Source organism: Embiotoca jacksoni, unplaced genomic scaffold (genome assembly GCF_022577435.1).
Source record: "Embiotoca jacksoni isolate LCO1_2020_lvr unplaced genomic scaffold, fEmbJac1.0.p SCAF_38, whole genome shotgun sequence".
NCBI lineage: Eukaryota > Metazoa > Chordata > Actinopteri > Embiotocidae > Embiotoca > Embiotoca jacksoni.
This window is the reverse complement of record NW_027185390.1, coordinates 2,933,306-2,957,348: the sequence shown is the minus strand read 5'-3', so window position 1 is coordinate 2,957,348 and position 24,043 is coordinate 2,933,306. Positions and strand designations below refer to the sequence as shown.

General features: G+C 56.0%; 1 protein-coding gene across 6 annotated transcripts in view; it reads left to right on the top strand.

Moving 5' to 3' along the window:
- The window catches only part of nbeal1 (neurobeachin-like 1), a 30,336-nt gene that overhangs the window by 5,002 nt on the left and 1,291 nt on the right, over window positions 1-24,043 (top strand). For 4 of the 6 annotated variants that reach the window (XM_069166455.1, XM_069166452.1, XM_069166454.1 and 1 more), the window contains 51 exons: window positions 2,383-2,474; window positions 3,515-3,676; window positions 3,796-3,877; window positions 3,976-4,103; window positions 4,851-4,933; window positions 6,245-6,330; window positions 7,885-8,251; window positions 8,361-8,467; window positions 9,482-9,568; window positions 11,004-11,087; window positions 11,269-11,367; window positions 11,480-12,051; window positions 12,146-12,278; window positions 12,370-12,489; window positions 12,588-12,897; window positions 13,043-13,128; window positions 13,247-13,336; window positions 13,426-13,594; window positions 13,687-13,820; window positions 14,524-14,683; window positions 14,760-14,862; window positions 14,956-15,115; window positions 15,258-15,416; window positions 16,092-16,251; window positions 16,540-16,628; window positions 16,929-17,414; window positions 17,527-17,702; window positions 17,787-18,075; window positions 18,426-18,734; window positions 18,836-18,985; window positions 19,072-19,229; window positions 19,334-19,458; window positions 19,562-19,688; window positions 19,783-19,931; window positions 20,022-20,155; window positions 20,263-20,364; window positions 20,492-20,587; window positions 20,670-20,794; window positions 20,885-21,025; window positions 21,102-21,232; window positions 21,381-21,490; window positions 21,610-21,727; window positions 21,926-22,023; window positions 22,135-22,251; window positions 22,373-22,462; window positions 22,558-22,667; window positions 22,779-22,951; window positions 23,063-23,157; window positions 23,339-23,455; window positions 23,603-23,764; window positions 23,851-23,999. In XM_069166455.1, the coding sequence (XP_069022556.1) occupies window positions 2,383-2,474; window positions 3,515-3,676; window positions 3,796-3,877; window positions 3,976-4,103; window positions 4,851-4,933; window positions 6,245-6,330; window positions 7,885-8,251; window positions 8,361-8,467; window positions 9,482-9,568; window positions 11,004-11,087; window positions 11,269-11,367; window positions 11,480-12,051; window positions 12,146-12,278; window positions 12,370-12,489; window positions 12,588-12,897; window positions 13,043-13,128; window positions 13,247-13,336; window positions 13,426-13,594; window positions 13,687-13,820; window positions 14,524-14,683; window positions 14,760-14,862; window positions 14,956-15,115; window positions 15,258-15,416; window positions 16,092-16,251; window positions 16,540-16,628; window positions 16,929-17,414; window positions 17,527-17,702; window positions 17,787-18,075; window positions 18,426-18,734; window positions 18,836-18,985; window positions 19,072-19,229; window positions 19,334-19,458; window positions 19,562-19,688; window positions 19,783-19,931; window positions 20,022-20,155; window positions 20,263-20,364; window positions 20,492-20,587; window positions 20,670-20,794; window positions 20,885-21,025; window positions 21,102-21,232; window positions 21,381-21,490; window positions 21,610-21,727; window positions 21,926-22,023; window positions 22,135-22,251; window positions 22,373-22,462; window positions 22,558-22,667; window positions 22,779-22,951; window positions 23,063-23,157; window positions 23,339-23,455; window positions 23,603-23,764; window positions 23,851-23,999 (7,859 nt within the window). The remainder of the gene's footprint in view (window positions 1-2,382; window positions 2,475-3,514; window positions 3,677-3,795; window positions 3,878-3,975; window positions 4,104-4,850; window positions 4,934-6,244; window positions 6,331-7,884; window positions 8,252-8,360; window positions 8,468-9,481; window positions 9,569-11,003; window positions 11,088-11,268; window positions 11,368-11,479; window positions 12,052-12,145; window positions 12,279-12,369; window positions 12,490-12,587; window positions 12,898-13,042; window positions 13,129-13,246; window positions 13,337-13,425; window positions 13,595-13,686; window positions 13,821-14,523; window positions 14,684-14,759; window positions 14,863-14,955; window positions 15,116-15,257; window positions 15,417-16,091; window positions 16,252-16,539; window positions 16,629-16,928; window positions 17,415-17,526; window positions 17,703-17,786; window positions 18,076-18,425; window positions 18,735-18,835; window positions 18,986-19,071; window positions 19,230-19,333; window positions 19,459-19,561; window positions 19,689-19,782; window positions 19,932-20,021; window positions 20,156-20,262; window positions 20,365-20,491; window positions 20,588-20,669; window positions 20,795-20,884; window positions 21,026-21,101; window positions 21,233-21,380; window positions 21,491-21,609; window positions 21,728-21,925; window positions 22,024-22,134; window positions 22,252-22,372; window positions 22,463-22,557; window positions 22,668-22,778; window positions 22,952-23,062; window positions 23,158-23,338; window positions 23,456-23,602; window positions 23,765-23,850; window positions 24,000-24,043) is intronic. The other 2 variants (XM_069166457.1, XM_069166456.1) reach the window with 1 other exon arrangement.

Sequence of the window (24,043 nt, the reverse complement as noted above, 5' to 3'; positions counted from 1 at the left end):
CTCTCTCTCTCTCTCTCTCTCCCTCTCTCTCCCTCTCTCTCTCCTGCTCTTTAAGCCAGACGGCAGCGAGCGCCGTCCTGAGAAACCTCCCTTTGCGTTACATTTTTTTTTGTTTGTTCGCGTTTTAAGCTCTAATGTGCAGACGGTTTCACGTTTCGGGACTAACTCGAAGCCGAGTCGTGCAAATCGGCCGATGAGCCGGCGGCGGCTTTGCGTTCCCGCGGGTCAGTGTAGAACTGCAACTACGAGATTATTGTCCTTATTGATCAATGTGCCCCGTTTGTTGCTGAAAAATGTCCACCGGTGTTTCCTAACAAATTAAAGGCCGACCAATCCCGGGTTCTTCGGGGAGTGAAATTATTCTACCGCGGTTCTGTCGGCCACATTATTCATTTGAAAATGCTGTAAACCTAATCATGTAATAACGCTGGTAAAACCAAGCTTTTTGTGACGCTATATCGGTCGACGTGCTGTGTAAACACTTGGGTGCTTCGCCTGTGGGTTGTAACGGTCGGGGAAAAACCCCCCGCGTTGTATACAGCGTATACAGAAACGCACCTTTTTTTTTACACCGATCCCTCAAATTTGTGTTTCTTTTGACCCTTTTCGCAGGCAGGATATTTGACCTTTCTCCGCACGACGATCCGGCCAACACGCACGCCTCTACCGATATATCCGCGACGGACAAATATCGGCTGAACTGTCAATCGGGTTCACGTTTAAGAAGCCGCGATCGGAGATTTTTGTTGCATTTTTCCAGTAAAAAAAACAACAAAAAAACGCAAAACAATCCATTTTCAGGCCTCGGGATGAATTTTGTGGAGCGCGAGCTTCAGCGACTGCCACGTGTGATTAGGAGGAGGAGGAGGAGGAGGATTTGCATTCATTCAGCGTTTTCATTTACCTCCGTCAGCGGCTCAAAGTCGATCCGGACGAATGTCCCGGGATATCCGCGACGACCAAACGCGCCGATTCACCCGAGCGGCGTTCTCGTAATCCGTCCCGATCATCTCCTCAGCCCTCCTTGACCCGGATCGTTCCCCCCCGAGGGAGGGAGGGAGCGATTACCGTACGACGAACCGATGACTCGACCGATCAATAAAATAAAGATACTAAAAGGTGTGAATTTCTAACGGGTGTCTCCAGACGAAGGGAAGTAACGTGACGCAGTCACGTGCGGCGGACGGGCGGATCCGGTCCGTCACGAACATTTGGACGCGAGCTTCACAGAATGGAAACATGGCTACGGCGGGGATGGTTTGACTATATGAAAATAGGGAAGGTGTAATTTGATCGTAACGATAACGATAGCCCGAAGGTTCGCGTCACAAAAGGGACTTGTTACCGTTCCAGTTTGTTATCGTAATAAGGAAGAAAACGGACGCCCTCGTTGTTGTTGTTATTATTATTGGAGGTGCAGTCGACGAGCCGAAAGCCTTAAAAAGGACTTTTCCCCGGTCGTCTGCCGTTCCGCGTTTGCTCCCGTGGCTCGAAGCGGTCCCGTCCTTCTCCGCCGGGCCTCGGTTCAGCTATTCGGGAAATGCGGATCAGCCGGCTGCCAAAGACTCAGTCAGGCAGGTTTCAGCCACCGCACCCAAACAGAGAGAAGATAAAGATGAAGATAAAGGCGCGCGAGCACACACACACACACCCTGCTCTCATGCTTCATAAACCACTTTATAATACCGTCTGGGGTTTTTTTTTTTATTATTTTTTTTATTTTTTTTTTATTTATATTTTTTTTTTTTTTATTTTATTTTTTTATATTTTTTTTATTTTTGTTTTTTATTTTTAAATTTATTTTTTTATTATTTTTTTTTTTTTGTTTATTTTTTTATTTTTATTTTATTTTTTAACAGCACAATGTCATATAGATATATATATATAGGTCATATAGATATATATATATATCTATATATATAATATATAAAATATAATCTTAAATGCAGGTTCACCAAATCCACACACAAATACGGGGAAGTGTACAAAATAAAAGCCTTTGTAAATGCAAGTAAGACAAATCCACACACAAATGCAGCGAAATCAGTTCATGAAATAAACGCAGTTCAAGCAGTTTGTGTGTTTATTGGAAATACATTTGTGAATCTTTATGTGCGTGTGCGCCTCGGGACATGAAGCTCAGACCTGACACGAAGTTGTTAAAGCTCTAAAAGCGTTGCGCTGTCATGTCGGTATCGTTAAAGTTTGCGACCCGCTGTTGTCTGGGAGCGGAAGTCGCAGACACGCAACGACACGTCCGCTCGCGCTGCAGACGAGGCTCGTCAGCCGCTGACGCGTGCGGAGCGCGAGAGCTCCTGTCAACAAAGGGAGCTAACGATGTCGTCTTCCTCTCCCTCTCTTTATTGCTTCTCGTCCTCTCAGAGGGATCCGGACTACTTGAAGCTGTGGCTGGAGATTTTCATCGGCTCCTACGAGGGATGCGTCGACGTGGACTTCGAGAAGCCACCTTCGAGGTAACGCGTCCGACGCCGACGTCACAATCACAACGAGCCCACTCGGAGGACGGCGACACGCGCACACGTTTACAACGGGAAGAGTTAAAGCGCTGAGATTATTCTGACTAGAAAGATAAATGAAATGTGAATTGTTCTCAGCTGTTTGCCATGAATTTGGCACCTTGTGTATTGTAAAACTACTAGTTATATATACACGTATTTACAATTATACCCGTTTTTCTTTCTATGAGCTCAATTTAACTTTAGCGAAGTGTTTACCGTGTGAAGTGTTTATCCGTGACTTTTCGGCGATGATTCCTAAACTATCGTACGACAAGTAGTTCCGACCCAGCGACATCACACCCTGCTCATCACTAGAAACATGACTCCGCCTCCTCAATGGGACGATGCGCCCGGAGTAGAATTTCACATAATATTCAATAGAATGTTGTTTTTAACGTGTTGTAGGTCTATTAAATGTGAAACGGGTCTCTTTTGGTCCTTTTTTTTTTTTTTTTTGTGTGTGTGTGTGTGTGTTTTCGTCCCCCTCCGCCGCGTCCTCTTCCGCGCGTCGACCCAAAAAATAGCTCGGCTCCAACGTCCGAGCGACGGTTTTGTGGCCAGCGGCTCGGTTTAGTCGCCGGTGACGCTTGGCTCCGTCACGCGGTCCACGGTTTTGTAACGGAGGTGGGCCCGTGCGAAGCAATATACACGGTTCAATCCGATTGGTTCAGTTCTTCACCCCCCTCCTCCTCCCTCTGCCGTCTGTTTGTCCCCCCCCCCCCCCCCCCTCCATCTCCCCTCCCCTCCTCTCGTCTGCAGCTGCCACATCTGTCCTGCTCTCCCACCGACACTCACTGCATGCCTTGGCCTCTCTCTCTCTCTCTCTCTCTCTCACGCACACGAGCAGTGCAGCACACATGCGGCCGTGGCGAAAATTTGAGCGCGCGCCGCAGCGGAGGGGGGGGGCCTACGTTATAAACACACACGCTCTGACACGAAGCTCCTTTGCCCCGGTTTGTGACGGAGAGTCCCGCGGTTCGCTTGTGTGTCCGCAGGCCGGAGGAGGTTCCCCCCGTGTTGACGCTCCTGCCGGACAACATCCTGCAGGTGGCGCGCCACCAGCTGCTGCAGTGCGTCCAGAAGGCCTCCGACGGCCTGGAGCCGGAGCAGCAGAACCTGGCGCTGCTGCTGCTCAAGTTCCTCATCGTCATCTGCAGGTCGGGAGAGTAAAGAAAAAAAACAAACACACAAATGATTATTGTGCACACTCATATACAATAAACGAGGTATAAACGAACACGCGACTCGTCGCGCGTGTCCGCGCGGTCTCTTAAAGGAACCTGTCCAACGTGGAGGAGATCGGCACTTGCTCGTACATCAATCACATCATCACCATGACGACACTCTACATTCAGCAGGTCTGACTCCTCCCCTTTTTCTTTGCACCGATTTCTATGCCGTGTGACGTTGTGTGACGCTGTTGTTGTTCCCTCCGTGTGTGCGTGCGCTGCCGCAGCTGAAGAGTAAGACCAAAGAGAAGGAGCTGGTGGACCAGAGTCAGGCCGAAGAGTTCGTGCGTCACGCGCTGGCGTTCTGCGAGAGCCTCTACGACCCGTACCGCAACTGGAGGCATCGGACCTGCGGGTAAGAGCGTCCGGCTGCCGGCTTTGCATTTCACCGCAATGCCGTAAAGCTAACGTCAAACACGGAAGCGCGGAAGGTATCTTAACAGAAAAGGGTCCCCGTCGGCGATTTCCCCCGAGTTTGACGCCAAACCGGATCCGGCTCACGATCCGGCGGAGAAGTCGCCGACGCTCCCGGACCGGCGACGACAACAACGAGGCGCGAAACTCGGGCGCCGATGTCGACGGAGCGACGGGACCCGGAACGCTCGCTCGCAAAAGTTGCAGCTTCTTCCTTCTCCGCGCGCCGTTCACGCGCAGCAGGAGCGGCCTCCGCACTTTCGAATCGGCCGTCGCGCACGTGAAGACGAGACGGTTAACCGGCCGATCGCAATGAATATTTGAGGAGAGCGATCGAAGGCGCTTTCGGAGCTTTTTCCCACACGGTCGGTCTCCGTCGGCGAGGAGGCGTCTCGTTCGGATAACCCGGCGGGCGCCCGATCCCGTCCCGCATCGTTTCCCTCGCTGCGGTTTCCGCGGTTGCCACGGTCGCACCGCCACTCGGAGCGGGAACTTTTCCCCCCCAAAAAAGAAGCCGAACTACCGTGAAGTCTGCCGACATCAGCGGCCACTCGCTGACTCGTAAGAATTGACATTTTAGTCCGAGAAGAATAAAGCGTCACTCATCCCGCTGCTCTGTGTGTGTGTGTGTGTGTGTGTGTGTGTGTGTGTGTGTGTGTGTGTGTGTGTGTGTGTTTTTTTCTCCCAGGGAGCAGCTGGGTACCGTCGAGAGGAGCAGGCAGAAGTACAAGGCAGCTCCGCTCACCGTGGAGTTTGTTCCTTTCTTTTACCGTAAGTCTCTCGAACGCATCACCCGCCAAAATATCTGCAGCTTTTAACGATTTGACGCAGAAACGGACGCGTTTTTGCGCCTCGCGCCGGATAAACGCAAAGATTCGACAACAGCTGCAGCTTCCTCAAACGCCTTCATTTGAAAATCCTTTACGTCGGTGGCCCCGCCCCTTCCTGTACGTAGGTGGAAAGCGTCCAGCGTTTTTGGCACTTTGTGTTGTTTTTTTGGAGCGCATCATCCCGGTACCTTGTTTGTAGCGCGCCGCGTGCTTCTGTACTCGACCGTGCGAATGCACTTCTGCACTCAAGAAAAGCGAGTGTTAGGACACAACGCCCGTCTCCGTGTCTCTCTGTCAGCCCGCCAAATAGCGTTTGTCGATCTGAAACTCGTACGTTGAGGTATCGGCATCGACCGCACGAGATACTTTCAGTTAACCGGCCACCAAAATAACTGAACGGCCGCTTGATGTAGATCCTCCTTTCCCTCGAACATAAGCTCTCCTCTCCTCTCCTCTCCTCTCCTCCACCATCTTTTCCTCCGAGAGCTCCCATGCCTCTACTCTCTCTGCCTCCCGCTCCTCTTCCTCCTCCTCCTCCTCCTCCTCCTCCTCCCTCTCCGGGCCCCGTTGAATCCTCTCTTTGTGCCCCTCGCTCTGTTTACCGGGCGTCCAGATGAGCAGATACTGAACGTTGTCTGTCAGGCCGCCGTAGCAACGCCGGCGGCCTTTTTTGTCCTTGAACAAACGCTCCCTCTCTGCGCGACGTCATCCGCGAGGCGGCTGCGGTCGGGCACTTAAGAAAACACTCGAGGCCCGAACAGACAGACAGACAGACAGACAGACAGACCGTGCGTGCGTCTGCGTCCGGGTCATTTCATTTCAGGGCGTTCGTGGTCATTTTACAACGGCGTCTCCAGACTGTAGTGTCGGCCCGATTGGGAGAAAGGAAGTAGACAACCCGGAGCCAGATTGCTGCATTTCTTCTCCCGGGTCGGGCGTGTTGACAGATGAGTTAACGGATGGCTGGGGCCGCCGTGACCCCAGAGGTCACCGGCAGGACTGCCACATGCCTCTGTGTGTGTGTGTGTGTGTGTGTGTGTGTGTGTGTGTGTGTGTGTGTGTGTGTGTGTGTGCGTGTCCTACCTTATCTGATTTCATTGACCTTCTCCGCGTGAATGTGGGTGTTTAAAAAGAAAAAGGAGACGAACCCACGGGGACTATACAATAACAGATGCGTAGATCTGCCGTGAGTTGACTGTAGTCGTGTTTGACGTCGGTGTATTTGTGTGGCTAATGAGCTCCTTGGTTCCAGAGTGCTTCCAGGAGAGCGAGCACCTGAAGGAGAGTCTGAAATGCTGCCTGCTGCACCTGTTTGGAGCCATCGTAGCCGGAGATCAGGTGAGCCTCCGATCGGCCCTTTCAACCACCGAGGTCTCACCAGCGTACCTTACCTTACCTTACCTTACCTTACTTTACCTTACCTTACTTTACCTTACCTTACCTTACTTTACCTTACCTTACTTTACCTTACCTTACCTTACCTTACCTTACTTTACCTTACCTTACCTTACCTTACCTTACTTTACCTTACCTTACTTTACCTTACCTTACTTTACCTTACTTTACCTTACCTTACCTTACTTTACCTTACCTTACTTTACCTTACCTTACCTTACCTTACCTTACTTTACCTTACCTTACTTTACCTTACCTTACCTTACCTTACCTTACTTTACCTTACCTTACCTTACCTTACCTTACCTTACTTTACCTTACCTTACCTTACTTTACCTTACCTTACCTTACCTTACCTTACTTTACCTTACCTTACTTTACCTTACCTTACCTTACCTTACTTTACCTTACCTTACTTTACCTTACCTTACCTTACTTTACCTTACCTTACTTTACCTTACCTTACCTTACTTTACCTTACCTTACTTTACCTTACCTTACCTTACTTTACCTTACCTTACCTTACCTTACCTTACTTTACCTTACCTTACCTTACCTTACTTTACCTTACCTTACCTTACCTTACCTTACTTTACCTTACCTTACTTTACCTTACCTTACCTTACTTTACCTTACCTTACTTTACCTTACCTTACCTTACCTTACTTTACCTTACCTTACCTTACCTTACCTTACCTTACTTTACCTTACCTTACCTTACCTTACTTTACCTTACCTTACCTTACCTTACTTTACCTTACCTTACCTTACCTTACTTTACCTTACCTTACCTTACTTTACCTTACCTTACCTTACCTTACCTTACTTTACCTTACCTTACTTTACCTTACCTTACCTTACCTTACCTTACCTTACCTTACTTTACCTTACCTTACCTTACCTTACTTTACCTTACCTTACCTTACCTTACTTTACCTTACCTTACCTTACCTTACTTTACCTTACCTTACCTTACCTTACCTTACTTTACCTTACCTTACCTTACTTTACCTTACCTTACCTTACCTTACCTTACTTTACCTTACCTTACCTTACCTTACCTTACTTTACCTTACCTTACCTTACTTTACCTTACCTTACCTTACCTTACCTTACTTTACTTTACCTTACCTTACCTTACCTTACCTTACCTTACTTTACCTTACCTTACCTTACCTTACCTTACTTTACCTGACCTGACCTGACCTGACCTGACCTTACCGCTGGCCGGGGATGGGCTCCGGGACCATCTGTTGGTAGTTGCATACCTTTTTTTAAATGTGGAAAAAACAATTCCAACGCTTAATAGTTCAATTGTCTACCTGTCTTTTCATGTTGGACATTATGATGGTTGACCTGTGATTTTGTTTGCTATTTGTTTATGTTGAGTTTTTGTTGCGGGGGTCGCAACTAATAATGCTCGTCACTATAAATCAATGTCTTTCTTTGACCCCTCCCTCCGCCTTTCACCGTATCTCTCCCTCCGCCCACCGGCAGAGGAACGCTCTGCTCGCCATCTCTCCGGCCACTGCGGAGGTGCTGACGCGGGTGCTGGCCGACTGCGCCGCGGGCGGCCGCTCGTCGGACGACGGCGAGGACGGGGACGGCGAGGCGCCCGACCGGAAGGCGCTGCTGACTCTGGGCTGCCTGCGGGAGGTGGTGCAGCGCCTGCTGGCCTCCAGCTCCGACCAGCGGCAGGTGGAGATCGCCTCGGTGCTGGAGAACTACTTCAAGCTGCTCAACTCGGACCCGGCGGCCGTCGTCGCCGCCCAGCAGCGGCAGCAGCAGCAAGACAAGGACCGAGCGCCGACACCGGGCCGACACCGGGAGAGTCGATTTGCGGCGCTGCAAGTCCACATGCTCGGTAACGTGTCAACGGAGGATACGGGCCTTCGACGAAGTAGGGTTTTTTTTAAAGACGTGTACCGTTTCCACAGGTTTAATTCCAGCGTCTCCTCCGTTTCCTCTGACAGACACCATCAGGGACATGTTCCTGTGCTCGGACAGGCCCGTGCTACAAGCCATCTTCCTCAACAGTAACTGTTTCGAGCATCTGACGCGCCTGCTGCAGAACAGCAAGGTAGAAAACACTTTAAAATACGCTTTCCTGCCTATTTGTGACCCCGAAGACGCGTTCGATCCGCCGCGCGATCACTCCGAGCTTCACGAAACCTGGGCAAAATCTAACCTTCCTCCAAACCCAGCCGATATTATAAGATCCTAATAGGAATGATGACATTTGTATTTTTTTAATTTTAATTTTTTTTTTTACACGTACGACCTGTTTTAACTGGAGCGCGAGAAGGGAAAAGTAAAAAATAAGTCAAATGTACACGATGTGTAAATAATACGCGAATACAAAAGTTGAAGAAAGAATACGAACACCGGAGAGTAGGATTACGTAACATCGGTTTTAAAGGAGGAGACAGAGTCAACGGAAGATCTTTCAAACTTTTCTTGTTCAACTCTCAAAAGAAAAGTTAGTTTGTCCATCCCAAAAATATCAGGGATCACGAACGTATATTTATTCGGACCTTTTCCGTAACGGTTTAGACTTTTGTAGACGGAAGGGCTTTTCGGGGTTCATTTTTGTAACACGTAGCCGGCCGGCAGCACGACGCGTCAGGAAACGACGACGGCTTCTCCGGCCGAGCTCGTCCACGCGCGATCCGGACGCGTCCCGCTCCGGGTCCGCTCCGTACCGCGTGTCGTGTTCGGCACTCGTTGCGGTATCGGTGTGAGACGGAGCATTTTGCCCACCTTGCATGTTTTCCGCCCCACCTACCCCCATCCCGACACACACACACACACACACACACACACACACACACACACACACACTTACTTCAAGGCTGGATCACCAACACGCCTCCACACGGTGACCCCCAGCTCAGAGGTCACGGCTTCTAACCTCTCACCCCTCCCCCTTCTACCTCCCTCCCCTCCACTGACAACATCTCTCCTCCCCTGCTGCACTCTCCTCTGTCTCTCCCACATCTGCATTCTCTCTGTCCACACACACACACACACACACACGTGCACACACACACACGCAGACACGCTGTGTTGACATGTTGCCTGTTGTGTGTGTCAGCTGGTTAACGCTAGGTGCACGGCGGCAGACAAGGACCAGAAAGATATAACCAACAACAGGTTACTGACAGGAGAGAGGGACACTCAGGTACCGCCGAGCAAAAGCCCCGCCCCCTCTTCACCATCCGCCCGCCCGCCCACCCTCCTCCTCCTCCACCTTCTGCTCCTCCCCCGCCGCAAAATCCAGGCACCCTTCGCCTCCACGGAGCCGCTCCGCAGCGAGACCCTCGTACCGAACCCGGCCTCAATTTAAGTAGGATTTGGGAAAAACAAACGGCACCGTCGGCTCGCGTTTACCGCGCCGCAGCTTTCGCACGCGGTCCGAGTCGTACAAGAAGCACGCGGGCCTTCGGCGTTTCTCGAAGGAGTAGCTCCGCCTTTTGCTGGAGTTTATTTGGATCGATACTGTATTCGAGGCACGAACCGGGTTCAATCGGCACTCAAACGATCAGCCCATCGCCGACCGCGTTTGTCGACATTGTTTTATTCACTCTGTTGCACGAGTCCGCTTTTCTTCGCTCTCTGTCAAATAGGAGGCGATAAAATCCGACGAGCCCGTTTCCCAAAATGTCTGCATCTTACAAGAGGGGAATTTACAGCGCTGCGGAGCGACTTCCACCTTCACGGCTGTGTCGCCATTAATTTAATTTTCCTTACGCTTCACCCCCTCTCTCTCTCTCTCTCTCTCTCTCTCTCTCTCTCTCTGTCTCTCCCCCCTCACCCCCCCATCGCCTCCACCTTGTCCTGGTTTTTCTGCGTGAGATTTTGGGCTCCACTGGAATGTCTGTCCCGACGGCCCGGTGTGTGTTTTACCTCTCAGAGTCGACGACGGAAGTGTGTTTCATTTGATTTAGTTTTTCGTTGCCACGGTCCCTCTCCAGCCGGTCCGAGACTCTTATTACACGAGCGGATCTGTGACACGAGCGGGACAGAGCTGGACGGAGACGTGCGTCTGTTTGTGTTTACGTCTTTGCGTTGTGCGGGTTGCACGCTTGTTTTTGTGTGAGAAAAAGGGACTCGGGTACTTTTCTGTGTTTGTGTGTGTGTGGAGGTGTTATTTATTTATTTATTTATTTGTAATAATTCTTTTGTCCTAAACTCTGAGAGCTTCCTGCTCCGGTCACGCTTACTAAAAGGATTTCATTTTTGTTAGTGTTTTTGTGTCACCCCGGAGCAGAAAGACAACACTTTTCCTCATCGCCACGGTAACATCCGCGGTAGACGCTTCGACGCCGGCCTCTACCGCGGCGACAAACCGTCCCCGACGATCGGACTCACTTATTTCACACTTAATTACAATCGAAGGCGTCTACTTACTTTGATTCTTTCGTTCACGTCGGCGCGACGCGCGTCGTTTTGGGAGTCGCGTTATCACGGCGGCTTTTCAAATCGTCCGCGCGCTCGTCGCCCGCGTAAACGGGACGAGAGGAGATTCGTCCGATCGTCGGTCGCTACAAAGTCTGCCCAGGGAGAGATCGGCGATCGGCCGTCGCGAGAGACTCACCGCTTTCTTTTTCTTTCAGGTGATTCGGGGCCGACTGGATTCCCTCGCCGTAGCGACCGTCAAAGCCCTGACAACGGTGATGCACAAATCGCCCGCCGCAAAGGTAACGGCGACTCAGTCGCGCCGTAATTCCAAAATACGAAACGCATTACGGACTCGCGACGTAACCCGCGACGGCGGAGTCCGTATCGGCGCCGTACATTTCTTTACGTAGCCGATAAGGCGCGACGTCGCGATTCGTCAGCCGTCCGGACGCCGTCAATTGTGCGCTGTCGCCCCCGCAGGAGGTTTTTAAGGAGCGGATCGGTTACAATCACCTGTTCGAAGTGCTGGTTTCTCTCGGCCAGCCTTCCCGCCGCCTTCTGGAAGAGCTGATGAACATGGTCAGTAACTGTCGTTCGGCTCTCGTAAGCGTCGGGGTGTCTGTCGCTCTAACCCGAGGTTGTGTTTTCCTTTGGCAAATGGATCCGCGTTTACTGCCGTCGGCGCGTCCAGGCGGCGGAGGGCGATCACACGTCGGCGGACCTCCCGGACATCAGCAACGTGGAACCGCTGCTGCTGCTGATCCAGTGGCTGCCGGAGCTGGACTCGTCTGAACTGCAGCTCTTCTCGGCCGACCGGCTCCGCCGCCTCAGCTGCCTGAACCGGCAGACCCGCGCCACCTGCGTCAACGCCGCCGCGGTCGCGCGGGTCCTCGCCGCTCTGGAGCGCCACCCGCGGCTGCACCGAGCATGTGCCGAGAGCCTCTTCGGGTTGGTGGGCTCACTGGGCTCCCGGTCGTTGAGCGCCGGGGAACTGCTGGGCCTCCTGCGCCTCCTCAGGCCTCCGGAGGCGGACCGAGCGCACCCCTACGCGGGTCCGGCCCTGAGAGCGCTCCTGGCCGCGGTCCGCGAGCGGGGCGCGGAGAGCGCCGCGCAGTACTTCGACCTGTCGCCCGACATGGCCGGCATCGCGGTCCCGACGGTGCGCCGCTGGCCCGGGTCGGCCTTCGGCTTCGTCGCCTGGCTGTCGCTGGACCGGGACCGGCCGGGCCCGCCGAGCAAAGGCAAGAGGAAACAGCTGTACAGGTGAGGCAGAAAGGAAAGGCGTGGGAGGAGCTTCTTTTAGTGGCGAGGGAGCGCGCGTGGTGAGCGTGTATTTTGTGCGGTTTCCCCCTCGCAGCTTTTTCACCCCGGGAGGGACGGGGTTCGAGGCCTTCGTCAGCTCGGCCGGCGCGCTGGTGGTGGCCGTGTGCACGAAGAAGGAGTACGTGACGGTGACGCTGCCCGACTACCGCTTCTGCGACTCTCTGTGGGTGAGTCCACGTCGATCGACGACGTTACGTTACGTTTCATTTCATTTAAAAACCGCGAAAACCTAGACGGGTCTGAATTTTTCGTCCACAGCATAGCGTCGGCGTGGTGCACGTTCCCGGCAAGAGGCCGTTCGGACAGAGCCTGGTCTACATCTACGTGGACGGACAGCAGAAGCTGTCGGCGCCCCTGAAGTACCCCGCCATGACGGAGGTGAGTAGCGTCGCGTTGTGACGGAAAGGAGGCGGCCCTCTGCACTTTACGAGGCGTTAAACGCACGTCCGTGTTGTCTCGTCGTCCTCCGCCCGCAGCCGTTCACCTCCTGCCGCATCGGCTCGGCGGGCCACCGCACCACCACCCCTCCGCCCTCCCAGATCCCGGACCCCCCCTTCTCCCCGGCCACGGCACCCGCCGCCCGCTCCTCGTTCGGCGGCGTCCTGTCGCCGCAGACCCGGGCGGCGTTTCAGGGGGGGAAGCCGGAGTCCGTGACCAAGCTGATCTCGGCCGGGACGCAGGACAGCGAGTGGGGAAGCCCCACGTCCCTGCGGGGCCAGCTGGGCAGCGTCATGGTGTTCCACGAACCCCCGCAGCACAACCACATCAAGGCCATCTACGGTGCCGGTAAGCAGGGGGAGGAAGAGGAGGAGGGCTTTTTAAAAGAAAAGAGAGGAGGCGTAGCTTTGGCCGCTTTTACGGCGGAAGGGTGTTAGTTCTGTCCTCTCCGTCTCTCTCCGTCTCAAACCGTCCTCCTTTTATTTCCGCACAGGTCCGAACTGCATCTCCCCGTTCAACGAGCAGGAGTCGGAACTCGGCGATCTGTCGACCAAACTGCTGCTGCACTATTCGCCCAAGGTGAACGGACCTCTCGGGGTTTCGACGGTCCTATTCGGAAGCGTTTAAAATGAGCCGCACCCGTAGCGGATAGCGGACCTATTTCCCGTAATCGCGTTAAGTTTTGTCTCGCCCACAGGCGTGCGGGAGCCCCATCTGCCTGGATCTGTCGCCGAACGCGCTGCACGGACGCCTGACGGGCAACAAAGTGGTCAACTGGGACGTCAAGGTGCGACCCGAGCCGCCGCTTAGCCGCTTAGCCGGCCCGCGACTTTCCACGTAGGCGCTATTGTAACGCGTGTGGATTTTCTACGGCAGGACACGATCAACTGCGTGGGCGGCCTGCCGGTGCTCTTCCCCATCCTGGAGCAGCTGATCCAGCTGACCCCAGATCAGCAGACCGGCGATCCCGCGGGCATCGTCACCCCCGACGCGACCGGGCCAACCGACGGAGACTGGGTCATCCTCCCGTCGAACAGAGCCTCAGGTGCGCTCGGCCGACGATCCGCCGGAAAGAGAGGCGCTCGCGTGGGAAAAGCCGGCGTCCGTTTCCAACGCGTGTTTTGTTTTCCCCCGCAGAGGCTCGTCTGGAGAAGAATCTGGCGGCCACGTTCCTGCTGGTGCTGAAACACTTCCTGCAGGGACACCTCATCAACCAGGAGAATCTGCTGCACTCGCACGGCGTCGGCACTCTGGGAGCGCTGCTGCAGAAGGTCAGGCTTCAAGCTTTCTCCGCCGCTCGGACGCCGCCGCGGTGCCCGTCGCGAACGGTTTTGAGAAAGCGGGGAAAAAAAACGTGACGTTTAACGGAACGATTTATCGAGCGTTTAATTTCTCATCTCGTCAGTCCGGTCCTTTATCGGCCCTCTTATCGGTTTTTATGGAAACATTAACGTTCGAGATATTGTCGGAAAGCCTGTTAAACCTTTTAAACAACTTTGCTAATCACAAACGCGAATCTCCCCCCTGTTGCCGGTCTCCTCCGTCGGCATTCGGCTCGGGACCTTTTCTTTCCCGTTGGCGAGCTCGTCTGCGTTTGTTCTGTCTGCGTTTGTCTTTTGCTTTTGTCTGCCCCCCCCCCCCCCCCCCCCCCCATCCGGTGCACGCACCGCCGTATTTTATTTGTTTAAAGCAAAAGGGGTCGGAAATACCCCCGAGTCAGCATGAGTTGCCACGGGAAAATAAAAGCCTCCCGTCCTCCGGGGACCCGGATAAAGAGGAAAAGGTCTGAGATGCGATAGTAGAGGAAGTAAACGCACCCTCTATAAGAAAAACAAACAAAACACTAATGCGTTTCTTATCCGTCGACAGAGACACAGTTATGCCGGTGGCATTCGTTTGTAATTGCTCTCTAAACTAGCCCGACGGCGGTTTACGTGGCTCGTTTTCATAACGTCTGGGCGTGTCGTTGTTTAGCTGCCGGCGGGTCACGTGGACGTCAACGTGCTGGTCGCCGTGCAGCTGCTGATCGAGCAGGTGACGTACGAGAATAACCAGGCTCTGCTGGAGCAGCTGCACGCGCATCTACTGTTCAACTTCAACATCTGGAACAAAGGAGACTTCCCTCTGCGCATAGGTGAGATGTGAGATGTGAGATGTGCGTGTGCGTGTTTGAGAACGGCGGCGCTCACGCGTTTTTCCTTCCACCGAAGGTCATATCCAGTACATGTCCACCGTCATCAAAGACAACAGGAAGCAGTTCAGGAAAAAGTACGGAGTCCAGTTCCTGTTGGACACCGTTCGCCTCTATTACGGGTGAGGCTCCGTTTCATCCGAGTTCACCCCCTCCCCGAGTTCACCCTCAAACACCATCGTCGTCTCCCGTCTCTCGTCTCTCTCGCCGTTCAGGAGGAACGCTGATAAAGAGTCCGACCTGAGCGAGGACGACGTCCGCACCATCCGGGCGTCTCTGAGCGGCCTCGTCAAGTACTACATCGGCAAGGGGACGTCTCAGGAGGAGATGCACAGCCTCCTGGGATACACGGCCGCCATCGGGGACGAAGAGCAGGTGAGCGGCGGCGGGAACGAAAGGTTTTCCGTCTTTCGGCGGACAGACGACGTAAACGTAGGAAAAAGAAAGTTTTGCTATCGTACCATTTTGCAGGCGAATTAACTGAGTAACGCTGCGGTCGCCCGCGCGTGCGTTGCAGCTGCGTGATGTCCTGGAGTTGCTGCTCAGCGTCCTTCAGACGAGCCCGGCCCGGGACCAGCTCTTCCTGCTGCTCTTTGAGCCGGCGGCGGCCGACTCCTGCTACGCTCTCCTGCTCAACAACAAGCACTCCGATCGACTCCGAGAGCTCGTCTTCAAGGTGGGTCGGCGCCCGACGCGCCCGGGTTACCGGAAAGCTCTCGCCGCGAGTGATATTTGTAACTTTTTCCGCCTTTATTCGGGACCCGTCACCTATTACGTGATCGGTCCCGAGTCTTAGAAAAGTTGCCACGACTCGCGTCGTTCCGTACGAACCCCCCGGGGCGTACCGACACCCGCCGCGGTCGACTCGACGAGGAGCGAACGAAGCGAACGAGGTACACGAAAAACGACAACCCCCCCCCCCAAAAAAAAAAAGTAATCCCAGCGTATCGGTATCGCGCGGCAATCGGCTCTCGGACTACAAAGCTGTTTGCGAGCGTTCCCGTTTCCACGGCGACGCGCGGGGCGGGACTGACGATCGGGAAAGGGTCGGTCGCGTACGTTACATCCGCTCCTACGGACGTTTACCGGTCCGGGAAGCGGGCCGAACCCCTCGGCGACGATCCCGAGAAAGACGGGAATTTGGCCAACGTTTGGGTCACATTCAATCGAGCTGTAATAACGAGCGAAAAGGTATCGGGTCCAATTGAATTCCAATTGTACGTTCCCATCGAGACGTACAGTCGACCGACGGGCTCTCCGGGTCGGAGCGACTCGGCATCGTCCTACTTGACGGAAACGTAAGGTAACATGTCGTCGCACCGTTATTGAAAACGTCTCCTCTCCCCCGCAGCTGTTCGAGCGCATGCTGCGCTGCGACCGCGTCTACGAGAAGAACAAGCAGCGGTTGCGGCTGAGGGAGGCGGGCTACGCCGGGCTGTCGCTGCTCTTCTCCGACCTTCACATCACCCCCACGCTGGTCCGCTGCCTCCTCAACCAGGTCCTCCACACAGGTCGGGCTCGGCTCTTTTAAATCACTTTTAGGGAAAGACGGGATTATAGGATTTACCGTATTTTCCGTATATTCCGTGTATTTTTGTGTCTTTTCTATATTTGCGGAGATATCTTCCCTTTATATCGGATTTATCGGAGCCCGGGTTAAAGGTGAGTTGTAGCCGGCGAGCGGTGGCACTTTTTGTAGAAGAAACGGCTCCAGTCGATAGTGCCAATAAACCCGACTCGAGAGAGCACATGTAAAAGCGTGCGTGTGTGTGTGTGATTGTGTGCATGTGTGCGTGCAGATCACGTGGTGAACTACAAGGACCTGATGGCTCTGGTCCAGCTGACTCACCGGGCCGGACCCAGCGTACGCCTCATCGTCTGCAAGCGGGTGAGGAGCCGCACGACTTTCTGTTTCCTTTATTGTTTCCATGTCCTTTTTTATGTCTTTATTATTTTCTTACGCGGCCTTCCTAAAACCGCAATCCGCACTTAAACGTATTTGAGATGAATAACGGTTAAACTCAGAGAGAGACGCGCAGCATTTCCTTTGGCCGTTTGGCGGACCGCACGTTGCCAGGGGAACGATTTTAACACGATGCGGCGGGAAACGGCGGGTCGGCGTCAGCCGAAAGTCAGCCATCCGCGATAAAGCGCGAGTTTAAAAACGTTTTCTCTCCTCCGTCTCCAGGTGTACCAGCTGCTTCAGTCCCAGCCGGATGCCGCCGTCCAGATCGCGAGGCAGCAGTGTTGGCAGGACACTCTCGTGCGTCTGTACCTGCGGGGTGAAGGGTCGTCGCCGCCGCGCGGCTCCGACGGCGCGCGAGGCCCGGACTTGAACCGGAGCGCCGCCGCAGCCGCCCGCCCGGACGAAGACCGCTCGGTGGACGGTCCGGACGACGTCGACGCGGTCTCGCCACCGGACACGCCGTCGTCGTCCACCTCCGGCCGGGTGGCGGGCGAGTCGGGGGGCCTGACGCCCGATCCGTCCGGCCCGCGGTCCTACGAGGGCGGGGACGGCGGCGGCCGGACGCCCGGGAGCGCGCCGTCGCCGCCGGAGACCTCAAAGCGTTTCCCGGTGAACTCCGGGGATCGAGACGCGACTTCGTCCCCGAACGAAGACGGCTCCCTCTTCGGCGACAACATCTCTCTGGGGGAGTCCTCGGACAACGGCCAGGTGAGAGAAAAGATGGCCTTCAGGCATTCCCGCGCAGCCCGATTTGGGGCGTAAAGGCGTAATCGCTAATCACAGTCCGTTCTCTCCCGTGTGGCGCGGCGTCGCCCCCTAGCGGGCTGAGGAGGAGCTGTGCGGCATGCTGCCGGAGATCGTCCTGCGCGTGATGTGGCGGGGCGTGGAGGGCTCGGACGACTCGGCGTGGCTGGAACGAGGCCAGGTCTTCTCGGCTCTCGCCAAACTGGGAACCGCCAACGAGCTGCTGCTTCCCGCGGACCGGATCAAGCTCAGGTGAGCGCGGCGCCGGGACGGAGCGAGGGCGGAAAAAGCCGTCGGAGCGGGCCGATGCCTAACGTCCCTTTTTTCCCCCTCTAGTCTGATGGAGGGAATGTTGGAGCGGTCGGTGCGCGACAACCGCGAGGCGTCGGCCGCCACGCTGCCGCGACACACGGAGAACGCGGTGCGGCTGCTTCACATGGTGCAGGACTTCCTGCAGGCGGAGGGCCTGGTCAACCCGGCGCTGTGGACGGAGAAGGCGCTGGAGGAGACGGTGACGCTGATGGACATCCTCACGGTGTGGTACTCGGCCGGGTCCGAGTGGTTCCAGCTGTCGCAAGTGGGACTGAGGCTCCTGCTGGGCTTCATGGCGCAGGAAGACCCCGAGGTGAAGGGTGGCGGTTTTTCAGTCGTCCGACATTCCTCGGCGGTTCGGACCGTTTGGCCGATTGTGTCAATTTTGCCGGGAACCCTTTTGACGTAGCGCGTTGTTACAAATAGCGGTATTTCTGTATTTACAAATAGACCTTAAAGCGGTTGCGTGAATTTGATTGGCCCTCACCTCGTACGTACTGTCGCACGCGTATTAGTACGCGTAGTAGTACGCGCAGCACGCACTAGTTGTCCGTAACGGGAGAAAAAGGAGGCGGTTTTAGCGCCGTACCTACGGTCGGCGTGTATTGTTGTGACTTGTCCTAGACTACGGTCCCACAGCGATAACGTCCCCTCTCGTCCCAGGTGCGCGCCACGGCGACCGCCAAGCTCAACGGCATCCTGCAGACCAAGGAGGTGTCGAGCCAGGACGAGGCGTGCTACCTGCTGGGGAAGGCGGAGGGCATCCTGCGGCGCTCCGTCCGGGAGGGGACGGAGGAGACGTACGTCTTCCTGGTCCCGCTGCTGCGAACGCTGCTCTCCAAAGTGCACCGCCTGCTCTACATGGAGCTGCACCTGCCGCGGCTGCCGGACGCCAACGGGAGCCCCTCCTTCTTCGAGGACTTCCGGCTGTACTGCGAGTCGCCGGAGTGGCGCGTCTACCTTGACAAATACGTAGGTGAAAATAGGAAGTTTCCGCCGCTACGGCGCGAGACGGTTTCGGGGATCAAAGTTTGACGTTTCGCGTGTGTGTTTTGTCCGCGATCGGTCTCCAGATAATTCCGTACATGAAGCAGTACGAAATCGAGACGTTCAGCCGGGGACACGAGACCACGGCTCTGTACTGGAAGGAGTGCTACGAGGCCTTCGCGGTCAGCTTACGCAAAAGAGAGCGGGAAAGAGGCGAGAGCAAGATCCGCTTCCAGGTGAGTCGGCCGAGACGTAAAAGGACGAAGGACCTCGGCTCCGTCCGTCCGAACCTCGCGCGACTTCATTCTATCGTGCGTTTCAGGAACAATTCGCGGAGCCGTTCGCTCGCCGCGGCCGGCAGGAGAACCTGCGCTACAACAATGCGCTGAAGCAGCAGCACGGCCAGAACGCCGCCGCCCTGAGGCAGTGGAAGGCGGCGCGGCGGGGGCTGGCGTGCGAGAGGGGGCCCTGGGCGGACAGGTACCGACGTCCACTTCCCCTCCCCCGCATTTCACGGCCGAGCGCGACGTCGGCCGGAGCGAGCGTCGGTTTGACGGCGGCTGTTTTGTGACCGTCTCTCGCAGGCGGGGGGACGAGACGCGCTGGATGGTGTCCAGCGCCGAGAACTACTCCCGCATGAGGCCGAAGCTGGTCCGCAACTACAACTACGATCCTCACCGAGAGGCCAGCGCTCTGAGAGACAACCTGGGTAAGACTACGCCGCCTCCCACGTGACCGACGTTATTCGGCGGGGTTCGATCCCCGTCGGTCCGACCGGGCGAAAAAGTATCACTTAATAACGGTGTCCTCAGGTGTCCATCGGCGGCGCGTAAACCCCGAGCCTCTGCTGCTGGAGGCCGCGAAGCAGGTGAAAGTCAGCGACTTGGAGGACGACATCCCGGAGCTGCCGGAGGACGACCCGGCCGCCGCCGACAACCGGTGAGTCGCCAGACGGACGACGACAAGGACGCCGCGAGAGACGTTTCGTCCCCTCTCCGTTTTCTAACGGCGTCCGTCTCTCCGCGTCCGCCAGGGTCGAAGCCGAGGAGGCCGGCCAGAGGGAGAAGCCGGTGCTGTGGGAGGACTGCGAACTGGTGACGGTGGGGGAGGTGGCGCCGGGGCGCCTGGAGCTCACCACGCAGCACGTCTACTTCCACGACAGCAACCAGGAGAAGGAGGAGGGTGAGCGGACGCGGAAGGGTAGGAGACGGAGGAGAAAAAGGGAGAAAAGACGCGATTAAGTTTTGTGGGGTTTGGTTTTGTCTCCCTAAGGTGTCGGCCACGACTTCAAGTGGCCGCTGTCGCAGATCCGAGAGGTCCACCTCAGACGGTACAACCTGCGGCGCTCGGCTCTGGAAATCTTCCTCGTCGACCAGACCAACTACTTCCTCAACTTCAAAAAGGAGGTGAGCGAGAATAACGGCGCCGGTCGGAATTTGTAACTTCGAGGAAAAGAGAGGCGTCTCCTCCGGCCTCCGGAAAATACCGACCGCGTAATCTGTGCCGTTCGCAGGCGAGGAACGAGGTGTACGGCCGCATGTTGCTGCTGCGATCCCTCGGCCCGTATGGAACCCGCTCGCCGCAGGAGCTCCTCAAGGCCTCCGGACTCACGCAGGTCAGGACGCGGCGAGCTACTCCGCTTGTTATAAGTGCGAAAAGTGGAAAAGACGCTTCGTGCCGTTCAACGTACGGTCGTTTGTTTTTGAATCCGTCCTCTCTCTCTCTCTCTCTCTCTCGCGCAGAAATGGGTGAACCGGGAGATCTCCAACTTCGACTACCTGATGCAGCTCAACACGATCGCGGGCAGAACGTACAACGACCTGGCTCAGTACCCGGTGGTACGTGTATCGCCGAGCGCGCCGTTTGTTAAGGTTTACGGTCGATCGATACGGGAAGTTAATTTGCCGCGCGTGTGTTCAGTTTCCGTGGATACTGGCCGACTACACTTCGGAGGAGCTGGACCTCTCGGACCCTCGAACGTTCAGGGATCTGTCGAAGCCGGTGGCCGTCCTCAACGAACGCAACGCCAAGGCGGTCAGAGAGAAGTAAGTTTGGGCGGCGACGCCGATCGATGTAAATACATAAATAAATAAAGCCGCTTCAAAGTGTTTTGTTTTTTTACCGACGTCCGTCAGGTACGAAAGTTTCGAGGACCCGACGGGCACGACAGACCCGTTTCATTACGGCACCCACTACTCCAACGCCGCCGGGGTGATGCACTACCTGATCAGAGCGGAGCCCTTCACCTCGCTGCACATCCAGCTGCAGAGCGGACGGTGAGGAGGGTCCGGGCGGCGAGGGCGGGCGTCCGAACGCGTACGTTTGTGTCTTGACGCGTCTGGTGTGTCTCAGGTTCGACTGCGCCGACCGGCAGTTCCACTCCATCCCGGCCACCTGGCAGACCCTCACGGACAACCCCAACGACGTCAAGGAGCTCATCCCCGAGTTCTTCTACTTCCCCGAGTTCCTGGAGAACCAAAACGGCGAGTCGGGCGCCGGAGACGGATAACGCGGGTTACCGTCAGAACGGCGACGAAACGTTTAGCCGTTAAACAGTTTCCCGTTTTGGCATTTTGACATTTGTCGGCCTAAAAGTTGAATATTTGCCCCCCCTCCCCCTCCCTCATCCAGGTTTCGATCTGGGCCGCCTGCAGATCTCCAAAGAAAGAGTGAACGACGTGGTCCTGCCCAAGTGGGCCAAGTCCCCCGAGGACTTCATCTACAAGCACCGCAAAGCTCTGGTGAGACGCTCTTAGATCTGCGGCGCCGCAGGGCGACGACGTCGTCCGCCAAAGAAAGCCGGGACGCGAACGCGTCTAACGCTGGCTTTTTTTTCTTTTTTCTTTTCTTCCTCCGTCAGGAGTCGGAGTACGTGTCGGCTCACCTCCACGCGTGGATCGACCTGATATTCGGCTACAAGCAGAGGGGCCCCGCAGCCGTGGAGGCCCTCAACGTCTTCTACTACTGCACGTACGAAGGTCAGACACCCGCGGCGGCGGCGGCGACCTCGCCGTCACGTCACGCCGTCGGTTTTATTCTCACCCTTTTCTTGGAATCGTCCGTCGGCAGTATTTTCCACAATAGAAACTGCTTACGGAAGCGTCGAACGGGATGCGGTCGCGGCGCGTACTCGTCGTACCTACGCGTCGTGTGTTTTTTTTTTGTGTTTTTTTTAGGAGCCGTGGACTTGGACGCCATCACGGACGAGAAGGAGCGCAAAGCTGTGGAAGGCATGATCAGCAACTTCGGTCAGACGCCCTGCCAGTTACTGAAGGTGCAGACTCGCCGCAGATACGTCCAAAGAAGGACGCGAGGTCGCCGAGTTCGGTTTCCGCCGACGAGCGTTTGTATATATTTGTATATCAGCGTGTGCGTGTTTATTCAGGAGCCCCATCCGGTGCGTCTGCCTCAGGAGGAAGCGGAGAGGAGGAGGGCTCAGCTGGACTCGTGCCCCGTCAGCGTGTTCGAGCACCTCGACGACCTCAAGTCCTTCTTCGTGGAGGTCGGTGCGCTGGTTTGTCGTCCCGCCCCCTCTTAAACGCTACGCGCCGAAATACAAACGGCGGCGGCGGGCGACCTTCCCGACTATTTCCCTTTAAAGCGACGCGTCCGTGTTTCCGCAGGGCATCGGCGACGGCGCGCCGCTGGTTAAGGCGGTGGTGCCGAAGAACCAGTCCCATTCCTTCATCAGCCAGGGCAGTCCCGACACCATGGTGAGCCGTTTGTAGCGCGGACGTTTCGGGAATTGACACGTTTTGTCCCGGTCGAGAATAAAGGATTCACACGCCGATGTCGAAACTGTCCGCAGGTGACGGTGAGTCAGAACTGCCTGGTGGGGACTCACGGCTGGCTGCCTTACAACAAGAACATCTCCAACTACTTCACCTTCATCAAGGACCCCACGGTGTCCAACGTCAAGTGAGAACGCGGCTCGTCCGCAGCGTGTTGGCTCTGTGACCCCCCCACCCCCCAAAAAACAAAAACAAAAATGACAGAAACCTCCTAACCGTTCGCCCGATCTTCTCTCAGGACGCAGCGTTTCCTGGCGGGGCCCTTCGCCCCCGGCTTGGAGGTGACGGCGGGGCTCTTTGTGGTCTCCCACGACGGCAAGTTGCTGTTCAGCGGCGGCCACTGGGACAACAGCCTGCGGGTCACCTCGCTGGTGAAGGGCAAGACGGTGGCGCAGCACATCCGACACACCGGTAGAGGGAAAAGGCTTCCACGTCCCAAACGGACAAAATAGTCGGTCCCGGGTCGGGGCCTCCGGATTTAATCTCTCTCTCTCTCTCTCTCTCTCTCTCTCTCCCCCGCAGACGTCGTGACGTGCCTGTCGACGGACCACTGCGGCATCCACCTGATCTCCGGCTCCAGAGACACCACCTGCATGGTGTGGCGGGTCCTGCAGCAGGTGAGGACGGCGGTTTAAATATCGCGTAGGAATACGCGTCGACAAAGAAAAGACGTACGGAAGTATATCTGAGCACGTTTAAACGGTCGTAATCGACGGACGGGCTCTGCAAAGTAACGCAGGGGGCGCGGGAGCATCTCTGGGACTTCCCTCTCTCATTCGTCCGCTCTTCTTCCCGCAGGGCGGCGCTCCCGTCGGCCTCCTCCCCAAACCGATCCAGGTGCTGTACGGGCACACGGGCGAGGTGGTCAGCGTCAGCATCAGCACCGAGCTGGACATGGCCGTGTCCGGATCGCGGGTAAACCCACTCCTCCGAAAAGGAGGCTTTGAGTCGTGGACGTAAAACTTGAGTTTTCCCGTCGGAGATGTGCGTGCGTGTTATTATTAAGCGTGCGTTTCCTCCCTCCTTCCCTCCCTCCCTCGCTCTTTCTCTCCGTCTCCGCAGGACGGGACGGTGATCATCCACACGGTGCGTCGGGGTCAGTACACGCGCTGCCTGCGACCGCCGTGCGACAGCTCGCTGCCGCTGTCCGTCCTCCACCTGGCCGTGTCCTGGGAGGGTCACCTGCTGGTTCACACCTGCCTGGAGGGCAAGGCCACGCTCAAGGTAGGCGCTCGCGCGCACACACGCGCACACCAAATATTCCTCCCCGCCGCGATCCGAGGCGACGTCACGTTCGCGTGTCTTCCCAGGACAAAAACGCCCTCCACCTGTACTCGGTGAACGGGAAGCACCTGCGCAGCGAGCCTCTGAAGGAGCAGGTGACCGACATGTGCGTGTCGGGGGAGCACGTGGTCGTCGGCAGCGAGCAGGGATACCTCTCCGTCCGGGACCTGCACAGGTGAAGCGCCGGACGTCGGGGCCTCTAAACGTTCCGACCGAGGG